This window comes from Drosophila tropicalis, unplaced genomic scaffold (assembly GCF_018151085.1).
Source record: "Drosophila tropicalis isolate 14030-0801.00 unplaced genomic scaffold, ASM1815108v1 contig_878, whole genome shotgun sequence".
In the NCBI taxonomy this organism is placed as follows: Eukaryota; Metazoa; Arthropoda; class Insecta; order Diptera; family Drosophilidae; genus Drosophila; species Drosophila tropicalis.
The window spans coordinates 9923420-9936417 of NW_027173374.1; the positions used below are offsets into that span (position 1 = coordinate 9923420).

A 12998-nucleotide genomic window follows, 5' to 3' on the forward strand; every position below is an offset into this window, starting at 1 on the left:
CAAACATTTTGATTGGACCACCTCGAATCCACCGCCTAATTAAGTAGGATTCGTGGATATAAGATGTCACATAAAAAATACTTAAAATATAATTTTTTTTTAACGGACAAAAATTTGTAACTGCTACTTTCAAAAACAAGTAACGATGTCTGAGTAACCTTTTTGGTGGACTTTTCAACACTACTTAGTTATTGTTAGCCAATACTAGTTGTAAAGTGTGTCTTAATTTGTTTTTTTTTTTTTTTAGAAAAAGTCTTAATTCGTTTGTTTACCGTCCAAGTAATGTTTTAATTAATCTAATTATTTGCTATTAGTAAGATGAAAGTGTACTTTAGTCTAATTTGCCTGCTGGGCAGCCTAAACTTTGGTGAGTACTTCACAACGGACCAAGCCTGGCTTAAGCCACACCCAATGTGATATATGTACATATACATATGTATAAATAAAAAAATAATTTGTGATTAATTTTTAGCTGTGTCGCAATTCAATGACCTGGAGCAAAGGAATTGCATTATACCCAAAATATTGCAAGGATCTTGGTTTTCATGGGAAGTTGGTTTACCCACTCAAACGGTCATTGATGCCACCTCCATGTCAAGGCGTGGCTATTGCATCAACTACCAGCGGCATCACGGAGATGAGTATTCGTTTGTTTTCAAAGAGCGTTCAGCAAATTGCTATCATTGCGTGCGAACGGTAATTAGGACATTAAATATATTTGAAAAATTCGAAGGACCTTGCGTGGGTCTACCAGATGGACAGAGGCCCACAGTGGAAAATGTGTGCAAAGGTATTAAGGATGATCAGCAACTGATCACCCTATTCAATGAGAATTTCGTGCCCATCAATTGTCGGTCTTCGCTGGAAGGAGTTTGGCATTTCACATACCAGGTAAAGGATAAATGAAACACCTAAGTTTGGATATATTAACAAATAAATTTTTTCCACCTTAGAACCGTTTCCGCTTTACAGGTGTGTGCAATAAACCGGATGCCCGCATTCAATCGTGTCAGACAGCAGGAACCCAGTTTCTTATCCAGAATCAGAAATTCAATATCACATATCAAAAATGTGAGGGCATGGAGGGAACTTTCAGTGGCACAGTAGAGTTCAGTTGTCTGGGTGATTGGTTTGTGGGAAAGAATCATTACTTCGCTGTGGCAAATACTAAAGAATCGCGTAAGGATGAGAAATACCGTTGCTTCCTTAAGAATCGTGACGATGATTTGTACGTGGGTGTGTCCATTACGGCGGAGTGCAACACTTTAAAGACACCAGAAGCATCGCCCGAACGTTTGAAACTAACACCCGTTAAGGCGGAATTTGTTGAACCCGGATGCACTTTGCCACAGAACTTCACCGGTGAATGGGTAAACACGGCCAACATAGACGCCGACGTGTCCATTAGCGAAACCCATATAAACGAGACCTATTATCCGGATAAGGCCCGTTACAGAAAAACCATTTACGTGTGTCGGGAACGACGAGGTAATCGTGTAATGATGGCCCGTCTCACGGTTGATGGCTGTCAGAAGGATTATGTGTGTTTCGACTTTATGCCCCGTCATCACAATATTATACGCTATCGTAAGGGTCTGGCTGTGATCAAGGATGATTTCAGTACAGTTTGTTCTTGGGTTCAGTTCCCCAATGCCGAAGCATGGAAATATGATCTGTTTCTGGCCAGGAATCCTGTTCCAGTGCGTTGTCCTGTTGCTGGCAAATTTAATTTCACCCAAAGAGGCGAACATCCATTTAAAACAAGAATTCTGGGAGGTGTCACACTCAGTCCTCGTCCCGATATTCATTGTAAGCAGAATATATCCGATTTATCGGTTTGTGATACGGATCAGAAGGAACTAGCTGTCGATGAAAACTATTGCCTGTCTGTGGACCATTTGGGTCGTCCTGTCGATATTTACAGTGATCCAGATTATCGCATGAAATGCATTGGTTTCTGGAAGGAAAACTTAAAGTCCTATTTAATCACCTACGATGATTTGGATCCCTTGTCGAAATACCGTTGCTGGGTATATCAGCGTGCTGACCTCAATCGTGTCCTTATGTCCCAGGCTGTGGGTGCATTCTGCAAACTGAATCAGGATGTCACCTCATGGAATCATTCTGAAGGCGCTGCCGTTGCTATCGATGCTGTTGAATATGAGCGTGAGCGTGATGATTGTCCAATGTATTTTGATGATGGTTTGAATCCCTGGAAGCCCTCCGATGCTTCCAATATTGTGTTCGATTGGGATTTCTACAGAGCTGGTGCCACATCGCTGAATAAACAAACAACAAGCTGTCTCCTCGGCATTGTCACTTTTATAGTGGTCATTACCAAGTATATATAGTCAATCCAATGGAGTTCAAAAACTATTTTTAAGTCCAACGAACGAATTAATTTTTACATCCCCCATCCGTATAATTGAGTGCCTTTATGTAAATCATAAATTTTTAGCTTAGGATTTAAGTATATATCAAATTTTTGTAATTAATATCAACATATCCGTCCACCGTACTAAGGAATCTCAAAATGCTTGAATAAAATCTTATTTTAAATCTGACGCCAATCATTTAAAAATTTGTTCCCTTCCAATACTGTTTGTGCGTTATCCAACACCAAGGTTAGTACTTTTTATCAGCTGTTGTGTCAGGGCGTAAGGCAAGGCAAAAACGAAAAAGTTTTTTTTGTCATTTCAGCAAACAACTTTATAATTTAATATTAATAAATCATGTCGATGTCTTTGGTAATGCGTGGCGCTCTCCGGTGCAATGGTGAGTTGACTTTAAAATGCAAATTTGTAAAGCTTGATTTTAAATGGTCAAAGCACAAACATTATATAACCATAAACAATTGCTTTTGGATACATTCTAATTAGCCGCAAATCTCGTAAAATCGGCGCGCATCACGCCATTGAAGGCATACTCCACAATTGTTGCCAATTCGCAACGTCAGGCTTTGGTTAAGTCGCTAGCTCTGGCCAAGAATGTGACAGTAAGTGTGGATTTAATTTGTTTAAGTAAAGGCTTAAGATAATTAATTTCACTTTCAGCCCGTCGCACTGATGAGTGCTCCTTGCCGCATGGCCTCATCGAGCTCCAGCCACACCGCATTGTGGACTCTGGAACGTTTTGTGTCCGCAGGACTTTTGGCTGTTATTCCAGCTGCCTTCCTGGCTCCTTCCCAGGTTTTGGATGCTTTAATGGCCATATCTGTGGTAATACACACACATTGGTAAGGTCCTACTACAGTTGCATGCCGTTTCGTCCTATTTAATTGAATCTTAATTGTTACAGGGGTGTGGAGGCTATGGTTGTTGACTACTTGCGTCCACAAGTAGTAGGCAATATTGTTTCCAAGGGAGCCCACGCCGCTTTGATTGTTCTTTCAGTAGCTACATTGGGCGGCCTCTTCTATTTCATCAAGAATGATGTGGGACTTGCCAACGGCATTAAGCGTTTCTGGGCCATCAAGGGCAAGGATAACAGCCAGCAAAATTAAGCCTATACATGTCTCCAACAGCGATCCCCCAGTTATATATTTATTCATCAAATTAGAAATCAAGCTAAGCAGTAAACTAATAAAAAACGAACAGAAAATTGTATAGACGACAAAAATGTATTCACGACTAAAATTGATTAGTTAACAACAAACGGAGGCACCTTTTGGTTACGTATGGGCTAATCTATGTAAATAATAAACTGTGACAATTGGTGCTGGGTCATGACTTTGTCTCCACATTGTTTGTGTAAAATATCCGTAGGGCATCCCATTGTTTAGTGTGCAACAATATATGCGGTCGACATTGACGCATATGTGACACTGCCTGATCGGGGGTCCATCCGTTTTTCTATAATTAAATCGATGGTTATTATCAATTTCCCATTTATTAATACTCGGTACTCGAATATTACTTACCAGCATCAGATAGCATCCCACCAAGGTGGCGCTTCGCGTTCTTCCCGCCTTACAATGGACATAAACAGAGCCTACGTTTTCCTTTTCTTCCTTCGATGTACTCAAGCGACTAATGCGTTTTGACAGAGGCATGAAACGGTTGATAAATTCCACACCCTGATGAAGTTTTCCTTGATCGGGTGATTCAAAGATGTCCGTGGTGGCCAGTTGCAGGAACTCAACGCCCAGATTCTTCCATTTAACGGAATTATTTGAGAACGCCGACAATTCATAGTCTTCGTTCATGGATACCACTGCTTTAATCTCCTCCTTTGCGATTAGCTAAACGATAGATATAATTGTAATTTTTTGTAAATCAAGACGCTCTTTAACTTACGTCATTAGCCTGACTCCGAAAGGGCAGAGCCCCCAATATGACATGGTCATCGATCCTATCATACCAATTCCTGGATGTGGCCTTCTCCATGAGCACATTGTACAGCAGGGTGGGGTAAAAGGAAACTCTTGCTAGCATAGCAGCCTTTAGAAAGGAACAATAAGTGATTTTTAATTCAAAAAATTCCTGGTCTTTGAAAATGTATGTGTTAAGCACAACAGCTGTAAACTTTCACCAACGGACAGATGAGCAAGCCTATCAAAACTATATATATAGCTAACTGTCTGTCTCGTGTGAAGCTCGACTTGGAACTGGTTTTAGGTTTCTGCTTCGCTTCAGCGCTTGCCGCTATCATAGAGCGGTGTCTGGCACTAAATATGCTACTTACACTCATCTCCATGCCTTTTATTTTTGTTTTTGCTGGCAGAATAGTGATTCACGCTTCCTTTACGTCAACCTCTTATATTAATTAGTATATTTGGGTAATTATCGCCCCAATTTATACAGCGGTAATCAGAAAAATCTTTAATATTTGCATAACAAAAAAACAATGTCTCTGTTTTGTTATTTTTTGACAATTTTACAACACTGCTAATAGTGATGGACCTTGATCCGAATAACGGTTCACGAGTCACGTTCTTGTCGAATAATAAAAAAATATTTCCAGCTTTTAGAGAGATGAGAGAAACTAATACTATTTTTCGTTATTTGTCAGTATTTATTTCATTTACACATACAAACAATTTATTAATAATGGAATATTGATAGAAAATCTTAACACCAGCACATCATTTTATATATAGAATTCACTGTTCGACTTGTGATAAGTCGCGCGTAAGAAAATATCGCTCACCTCTAGTAACAACAAAAAAAAAAAAAACGATTTTGATTATTTCTTCTTACGTGTGAAAAGTTAAAAATCTAAAGACTTAAGTACTGAATGAACGCATGTAATCTTTATCTAAAATGTGCTAGTGATAACGCAGGCCACATCAAGTACTCCATCGCTATCAATTAGCCCCCAAACTCCAACACAACTCCCTGCTGCTGCTGTTGCTAGGGTTCGCAAAAAAAGTAAATAACACAACACGTCAGAAGTAAAACACACACACTCAAAGTATACATGAAAAATACAGCCCGAAATTTCGAAATATTTTTTCTAATCTTAATTAAATTTTAATTTTGCATTCTTGACATTTTGGCCACCAAGAGTTTAAACCACACAGAACGATGAAATTTTCATGCTGGTTGCTCACTTTTATGCTGATGGTGGCAAGGCCAGGTCAGCTGTTGCGAGCGGATGACTCTGAAAATGGAAATGTTGAGCAGCTACAGGGCCCGACGCGAACAGTAACAGAACCTCCTGCTGCAGCTGAATCGCAAGAGGTTACCACAGCCACCGTTACTGTTAAGGGAGATCAATCACGTGCGGCAATGATGCCTGGGGAGAATGACCGGAAGGCAGCGAAGCCGAAGGAATCTGCCGAATTTGCTCCACGCACCAAGATGCTGCCATCGGCTCTGTTTGAGCGCCTGTGGAACGATAGTATCATGAAACAGGAAAAACTGAAGGCGGAAATTGAAAGGCTAGAAGCACTGCACCAGTCCGATGCGAAGCCAGAGCTAACTCCAGAGCAAGTGGAAGGTAAGTTTTGGTTTCTAAGAAGGCTAAAGACATAACAAATTAACAATTCTTTTTAGCTCAAACCATGTATGAAAATGCCATGGATGTGCTGGTCAAACCACGCACAGACAAACGTGTAGCCTTTACACTGTTGCGCAAGGCGGCAGCCTTTAATCATCTTAAAGCCCGAGCCCAACTTGCCTGGGCTGTGTTGCTGGGTCATTGGATGGGATTCGATTTCCATCATGCTGCCGATGAGTTTGAGAGTTTGGCCAACGATGGCGTTGCCGAGGCACACATGGGATTGGCGTTCCTCTATTCCGTGGGCGTGGGCGGAAAGAATGTGAGCCAACCACTTGCTCTGATCCACTATACTCTCGCTGCATTGGGCGATGATACATTGGCTCAAATGGCCCTAGGCTATCGTTACTTATATGGCATCAACGTGCCCATTAATTGCGAAAAGGCTTTAGTCCAATACAAGCGTGTGGCTAAGAAGGTAGCATCTAGGGTGACATTCTCCAATGGACCTGTTGTACATCGAGTGCGTCTACTTGATGAATTGGAGAATCCTGGTAGCCATGAGACAGAAATTGTGGATTACTATCAACTGTTGGCCGACAAGGGCGATGTGCAATCACAGGTCGGCCTAGGCCAACTTTATTATCAAGGCGGCAAGGCCATACAACAGGATCATCAAAAAGCTTTGGAATACTTTACCCAAGCCGCCAATGCAGGCAATGCCATTGGCTTTGCATTCCTGGGTAAACTGTATCTCGAAGGTAGTGAACAAATAAAGGCCGACAATGAGACAGCTTTCAAGGTACGTTTGTAGCATTAATGCTTAACGATTATCTTATTAATCCTAGGATTTTTTACAGTATTTCTCCAAGGCATCGGAAATGGGAGATCCCGTGGGCCAAAGTGGCTTGGGACTTATGTATCTAAAAGGTTTGGGAATACCCAAGGATTCCAATAAGGCCCTATCCTATTTCACACAGGCAGCGGATCAGGGTTGGGTGGATGGACAACTCCAGCTTGGCACCATGTATTTCAGTAAATATTCCGACATTCTTTTAGGACATCGATTAGTTTAACCATTTTTTGTTTACCAGCTGGAAATGGCGTTAAAACCGATTATAAATTGGCAATGAAATATTTCAATTTGGCCACTCAATCCGGTCATGTATTGGCCTATTATAATCTGGGTGTTATGCATGCCTATGGCATGGGCATGTTACGCTCTTGTCCAGCAGCAGTCGAGGTGAGTTGGCAAACAAAATAAAAGGTCTTATTTTTTGGTCTAATTTTTTCAATTTCCTATATAGTTCTTTAAAAATGTGGCTGAGCGGGGGCGATGGAGCACCCAATTGATGCATGCCTATAGTGACTACAAACAGAATCGCATCGACGAGGCTTACATGCAATATGCTTTAATGGCTGAAGTAGGCTATGAGGTGGCCCAAAGTAATGCCGCCTTTTTATTGGATCGCGAGGAGGTGCATGTTTTTAATGATCGTCATGAGGATTTGATACGCGCCTTTTATTATTGGAAACGAGCAGCTGGACAAGGCTATTCAGCTGCTCAGGTTAAATTGGGCGATTACTATTACTATGGATGGGGCACATCCACGGATTTTGAAACAGCTGCAGGGCTTTACAGGTACCTCAAATTGTTGAACTTTAAATAATCAGCTACTAACGCAAATATTACAGAAAAGCATCAGAGCAACAATATAACGCTCAGGCAATGTTCAATTTAGGTTATATGCATGAGCAGGGTTTGGGCATGAAGAAGGATTGGCATTTGGCTAAAAGATTGTATGATTTGGCAGCGGAAACCAATACGGATGCCAAAGTTCCAGTTGCCATAGCTTTGTTTAAACTTCAAATTTTGGCAAAAATGGAATCTATAAAAGAGGCAAGAATTTTTCTTTGTACTATTTTCTATTTGACTGACCACAATTTGTTTGGATTTTCTAGACACCCTACAGATTCATATTTTATCTTGATGAGAATATTGCAGCCAATTGGGATTTATATATGATAACTATATTGACCCTAGTCCTGGCACTCATTATGTATACCAGAAGACCATTTCAACAGCCGGAACCGGCAGTGGATCAGCCGGCTAATGAGATAGCTGCTGCTGCTCCTGCACAAGTTAATCCAGTAGCTGTATCACCAGCATCACCACCAGCAGCTGCCGCAGTTCCAACAGAAACAACGAGAGGAGTAGCAGCAGACACTACCGAACAAACGGCGAGTACATCGACTAGTGGTAGCATGCAAGCAACAGAAGGACCAAGCAGTTCATCTGCGACTGCCGTTGCATCTTCTACATCATCGGCGACGTCCAGCGCCAACGCACTCGATCCCACTGATTTGTAATAACATATAATGGGAGCTAATCCTATTGCTAGTTTAATTAGAGAGTGTGCCTGTAAATATTTATCATCTAATTTCGCTGATTTAATATTTTTTAAAATTCCTAAAACACAAAACTTTCTTTTTAGATATTTAAAAAATATCTTACTCAAACAAAACAAAACAGAATTTATATGTGACTGTATATATAAATCTGCATGTATATGTGTGTTGTACTGATAAATCCATTTAATATTGATATTTTTTGTTTTTATTTGTTGGCGAAAAAATTTCGAAACTTAAGCATAGTAGTTAAGATTAGCTTTCTTCTTTGCCTGCACTTCCATAATGGCATCCATGAAGTCCTCATGTGTCACCGAAGTGGCCGAACGGCGTAGCGCAATCATACCGGCTTCCACACAAACTGCTTTGCATTGAGCACCATTAAAGTCATCGGTGGAGCGGGAGAGCTCCTCAAAATTGACATCAGTGCTAACGTTCATTTTTCTCGAATGGATTTGCATAATGCGGGCCCGAGCTTCTTCATTGGGATGGGGGAACTCAATTTTACGATCCAAACGTCCTGAACGCAACAAGGCTGGATCCAGGATATCAACACGATTGGTAGCAGCTATAACCTTAATGTCAGCTGTTGAGCTAAAGCCATCCAACTGGTTAAGTAGCTCTAACATAGTACGCTGGACTTCACGGTCGCCAGCTTTTTCGGAATCGAAACGTTTTGTACCAATGGCATCCAGTTCATCAATGAAAATGATGGCCGGCGCCTTTTCCTTAGCCAAGGCGAAAGCATCACGTACTAGTTTGGCGCCATCGCCGATGAACATCTGAACCAGCTGAGGGCCAGCCAGCTTTAGGAAGGTGGATTTGGTCTGAGCAGCGCAAGCACGAGCCAGCAAAGTTTTGCCAGTACCGGGAGGACCATACAGCAGGACACCTTGGATAAGATTATTTATAAGAATATGAAGTATGCCATTATTGTGTATAGTTTCTTACCCTTGGGGGGATGTATGCCCAAATTTTTGAACTTTTCCTTATGTGTCATGGGCAGCACCACCGCTTCAATAAGCTCTTGGATCTGTTTATCCAGACCACCAATGTCAGAATATTGCTCTGTTGGTCGCTCATCCACCTCCATGGCCTTAACACGAGCATCGTACTCAGCTGGCAAAGTCTCCAAAATTAAATATGAATCCTTGTTGACACCCACCAGATCACCGGGCTTGAGTTTCTCTGCATCGACCAAGCCAATTACAGGCAAGAAATATGCCTGACGTGTAGATGTCTTAATCACGGCGCATTTACCCTTACGCTGATTATCCAGCACGGTAACGGATCCATCGTCTTCCTCCTCCTGTGGATCCACATCCAATAGCTCTATGACATTCGATACCAGATAGGGCAATGTTTTGTTAACCTAGAAAACGTTTGTTATTGCATTTGTTTCATTTTTATTGGTATTTAAGTTAAGCCCACCTTTATCTTCTCCGTATTATCCTTGATTTTCTCATTTTGGGCCTGTATTTCATGGGTGATACGCATCACTTCGCTTTTCATAATTTTAATCTCGTTGTCCAGCAAGCGAGTCCGGCTAACAATCTCATCCGTGGACATACGCATCACGTCTTCGCCCAAAGACTCCTCCCCATCTTCCCATATGGATTTGTCCTCAAGAGTCTGAGCCATTGTTTAGTTGTTGGTGGTGTAAATGCTATATAAAAATGAAATCTATTTGTACGTAAAATAACAAAATTCTCTGATCTTTCCTACTCGATGACTTGTAAATTTTCTCAGTATTGAATAATGTCAACTTTTCTGTCTTAAACATAAATATATAGTGTTGGCTAACGGTTTAGGGAGAGCGTAACATAACTATCGATAGTTTGCTATCGTTAGCTGTTAGCTAACAGTCGTAGTGACACAGTACTGTTATTTGCATTTATTATTATTATTTTTCAGTGCAGCAAACAGACAACAACAAATATTTCATTCACAATTTCATAAAAAGAGAAAACCAAAACGAATCAGAAAGAGGAGCAATAGTAAATGTGTGAAATGTCTACTGTAATCCTAAAGTGCCGAATTTGCTTGGGTGACTGCGAAGAAAATGCCATGCTCCCACTGTTCGAAGAAGTGGCGGATGAGGATGGGTTTTGTAAAATAAGTATTTCTCAGCAAATTGAATGCTGCTGTGGCATAAGGGTGAGGTCAAAATCGTCTGGATGCGGATAAAAATGATTAAGTGTCCATTCAATCTTTCACAGCTGCGTAAATTCGATGAAATGCCCTCGATGATCTGTGATCCCTGCTTTGAATATCTGCGAATGTGGCTTCGTTTCCGACAAATGTGTCTAAATTCTGAAATTTATTGGGAAGGCTGCGCTGGTTCTGGTGCCTCTAATTTAGGGGAGCTAGAATTTTCAGTCGATCAGTTTATAGTGGAGGTGGATAACGAAATGGAATTGAATAATGACAATTGTATAGACGAGTCAGTTGACCAATTAGTATTAATTGAAAACGACAGTGAACAAAATGCCCAACAAAATTTAGTTGCGGAGCCAAATGTAGAAAAATCTTCATCTCAGGATGAGATATATTTTGAGGAGAAAGAATACGACGACCCAGTGTCATCGCCTATTCCGTCTCTCGAACCCAAACTATTAGCTATTACACAGAAACCCGATCTTGAGTTGAAACCTAAGCCTAAGCAGATCAAAGATGAAAATCATCAACAGGAACTAAAACTTGAGGAGGATGCACCATTGAAATATGAGTGCAATATATGTGGCAATTTGTATCAGACAAAATCTACCTTTATGGCTCATAAGACGACAGCGCATACGGATTTTAAGCCACATCAGTGCGAGTTGGTTTAAATTAAACATTAAATTACTTGTATTTTCATTATATTTCATTTAATTATTTGATTTTGCCATTTTTTATACCAGATTATGCGACAAGGCATTCCGGCAGATGGGAGAACTTCGTGCTCATATACGTCGCCATACGGGAGAACGCCCCTTCAAATGCTTATATTGTGATCGAAGCTTCTCCGATAGGAGTGAGAAGTTAAGACATGAGCGGGTCCATACGAATACGCGTCCATATAAATGTACAGTGTGTGAAAAGACATTCACCCATTCAACGATATTGAAAAATCATAGTCTAGTTCATTCCGGTAAAAAGAATTACAAGTGAGTTGAGTTAAATTTATCTCTTAAATTGTTCTCTCTAATCCGCATTTGATCCTTATTCTTGCAGTTGCGACATTTGCTCCAAATCTTTTACGTTGCTGCATCAGCTAAAAGCTCATCTCCAAACGCTGACACACAGAAACAAGGCATCCCAACAATCTTCCCAAACCGCAATAAATTGAATTAAACAACTCGGTTTCCTATAGGATCGAGTCTTCTTCTTTTTGAAAATCTATTTCATGTCGATGGGCATGCGATTTCAGGTGAGCCTTGAGTTGATGAGGCAAACAGAAACTTTTATTGCAGGTCAAGCAATTGTGTGGTTTCTCTCCAGAATGAGAGAGAATGTGCGCCTTTCGGGATGTGGAGAGTGAGAAGGTCTTGCCACATATGTTACACGCATAGGGTCTGTCCTTCGTGTGCGTCCTACAATAAAATCAATTATTAACATCAGCAGCATTAGCCACAAGGTTCTTGATTATACCTTTCATGTCTTCTGAGTGTACTACGATCAGCGAAAGCGCGTTCACAAAAAGTACATTTAAATGGTTTTTCGCCCGTGTGTGTCCGCATATGTGTAGTTAAATTGCATGCGGCATTGAAACGTTTCAAGCAGAGTCTATTGTAAAAAGAAACATGTTGATTGAATAAACCTTTTATCTTTTTTGCCCTCATCAAACTCACTCGCATTCGAAATTCTTGTCCTTAGGTTGGTGACTGCGGATATGGACTAAGAGCTGATTTTCATTGGGGAACCAACTGTCACATGTGGAGCAACTAAACTGAAACTGATAACTAGAAGGTTTGCAGGCTTCACCTAAATCGACTACATCCGATGAAAGTGCTCCAACTTCTGTAATTTGATCTAATTGTGTGAGATCTTCTTGTGTTGTAATTAGCAAATCGTTGGGGTTATAATCATTGGAACTGCTATCATCATCTGGGGATTGCCTGACTGCATTGATGGGATCCTGTGTTACCACCAGAAAATCGCTGGTGGTGCAATCATCACCATCTATGGAATGTTCTGCCACTTCGGCATTCGATTCCTCTTCTTGGCCTATAATGCTGCACAATACTAGATTTTTGAGATATTCATTGGATTCTTGGCATTTCTCAATAAATTGGTGCATAATCTGTAGTTTTTCTACACAATCCAAGCAGATTTTATCCGGCAGGCCATCTGTTGGATCAACCTGTAAATTAAGATAACTTTTATAATACGGATTTGAATAGTAAAGACGGGGAAGGCGGATTACTTCTAAGCCGGCATAAGTTTTTAAATAAAGGCCGTATACACTGTCCGGACTGTGTAAATTTTGTAGCTCAGAGCTGTGAATTGTCGTGCAAGCGCGACACATACTCCATTTAATTCTGATCTCCATTTCTAAATTGGATAGATTGATAACAAAAACAAAACTAGCAAACGCACATTTAGAGATGAAACAGCTGACTTCCATAGAGATGATGACTTCTGCGACTCATTTATCGAAATTTAGA

General features: G+C 40.7%; 7 protein-coding genes across 9 annotated transcripts; 4 read left to right on the forward strand and 3 right to left on the reverse strand.

Annotated features, from left to right (window-relative positions):
• Window positions 1-212: 212 nt before the first annotated feature.
• On the forward strand, window positions 213-2564 carry udt (protein undicht). The gene is made up of 3 exons (XM_068299655.1): window positions 213-367; window positions 473-891; window positions 954-2564. The coding sequence occupies exons 1-3, from the start codon at window positions 319-321 to the stop codon at window positions 2349-2351; spliced, it is 1866 nt and encodes a 621-aa protein (XP_068155756.1). The 5' UTR covers window positions 213-318; the 3' UTR covers window positions 2352-2564.
• Window positions 2565-2638: 74 nt separating this feature from the next.
• Window positions 2639-3618, forward strand: SdhD (succinate dehydrogenase, subunit D). The gene is made up of 4 exons (XM_068299766.1): window positions 2639-2775; window positions 2880-2995; window positions 3054-3235; window positions 3298-3618. Exons 1-4 carry the CDS (start codon window positions 2733-2735, stop codon window positions 3500-3502), a joined length of 546 nt encoding a protein of 181 aa, XP_068155867.1. The 5' UTR covers window positions 2639-2732; the 3' UTR covers window positions 3503-3618.
• PTPMT1 (protein tyrosine phosphatase, mitochondrial 1) lies at window positions 3601-4867 on the reverse strand. The gene is made up of 4 exons (XM_068299765.1): window positions 4684-4867; window positions 4296-4439; window positions 3920-4240; window positions 3601-3851 (listed from the first exon to the last, which is right to left on the reverse strand). The coding sequence occupies exons 1-4, from the start codon at window positions 4693-4695 to the stop codon at window positions 3723-3725; spliced, it is 606 nt and encodes a 201-aa protein (XP_068155866.1). The 5' UTR covers window positions 4696-4867; the 3' UTR covers window positions 3601-3722.
• Window positions 4868-5015: 148 nt separating this feature from the next.
• On the forward strand, window positions 5016-8545 carry Hrd3 (HMG-coA reductase degradation 3). 3 transcript variants are annotated; one of them, XM_068299728.1, is made up of 8 exons: window positions 5016-5412; window positions 5506-5940; window positions 5997-6742; window positions 6801-6975; window positions 7035-7183; window positions 7248-7582; window positions 7636-7840; window positions 7903-8545. In XM_068299728.1, exons 2-8 carry the CDS (start codon window positions 5526-5528, stop codon window positions 8308-8310), a joined length of 2433 nt encoding a protein of 810 aa, XP_068155829.1. In that variant the 5' UTR covers window positions 5016-5412; window positions 5506-5525; the 3' UTR covers window positions 8311-8545. The 3 variants fall into 3 exon arrangements, with proteins under 3 accessions (XP_068155829.1, XP_068155827.1, XP_068155828.1); XM_068299726.1 differs by having other exon boundaries at window positions 5017-5369; XM_068299727.1 differs by having other exon boundaries at window positions 5017-5940.
• Rpt5 (26S proteasome regulatory subunit Rpt5) lies at window positions 8535-10121 on the reverse strand. Its single transcript, XM_068299729.1, has 4 exons — window positions 10075-10121; window positions 9781-10015; window positions 9301-9721; window positions 8535-9241 (listed from the first exon to the last, which is right to left on the reverse strand). Exons 2-4 carry the CDS (start codon window positions 9988-9990, stop codon window positions 8586-8588), a joined length of 1287 nt encoding a protein of 428 aa, XP_068155830.1. The 5' UTR covers window positions 9991-10015; window positions 10075-10121; the 3' UTR covers window positions 8535-8585.
• Window positions 10122-10224: 103 nt separating this feature from the next.
• On the forward strand, window positions 10225-12177 carry LOC137584424 (transcription factor Ouib). The gene is made up of 4 exons (XM_068299802.1): window positions 10225-10506; window positions 10569-11170; window positions 11253-11498; window positions 11566-12177. The coding sequence occupies exons 1-4, from the start codon at window positions 10351-10353 to the stop codon at window positions 11678-11680; spliced, it is 1119 nt and encodes a 372-aa protein (XP_068155903.1). The 5' UTR covers window positions 10225-10350; the 3' UTR covers window positions 11681-12177.
• Window positions 11198-12934, reverse strand: Zaf1 (ZAD and Architectural Function 1). Its single transcript, XM_068299803.1, has 4 exons — window positions 12758-12934; window positions 12183-12694; window positions 11983-12117; window positions 11198-11924 (listed from the first exon to the last, which is right to left on the reverse strand). The coding sequence occupies exons 1-4, from the start codon at window positions 12881-12883 to the stop codon at window positions 11699-11701; spliced, it is 999 nt and encodes a 332-aa protein (XP_068155904.1). The 5' UTR covers window positions 12884-12934; the 3' UTR covers window positions 11198-11698.
• Window positions 12935-12998: the final 64 nt, after the last annotated feature.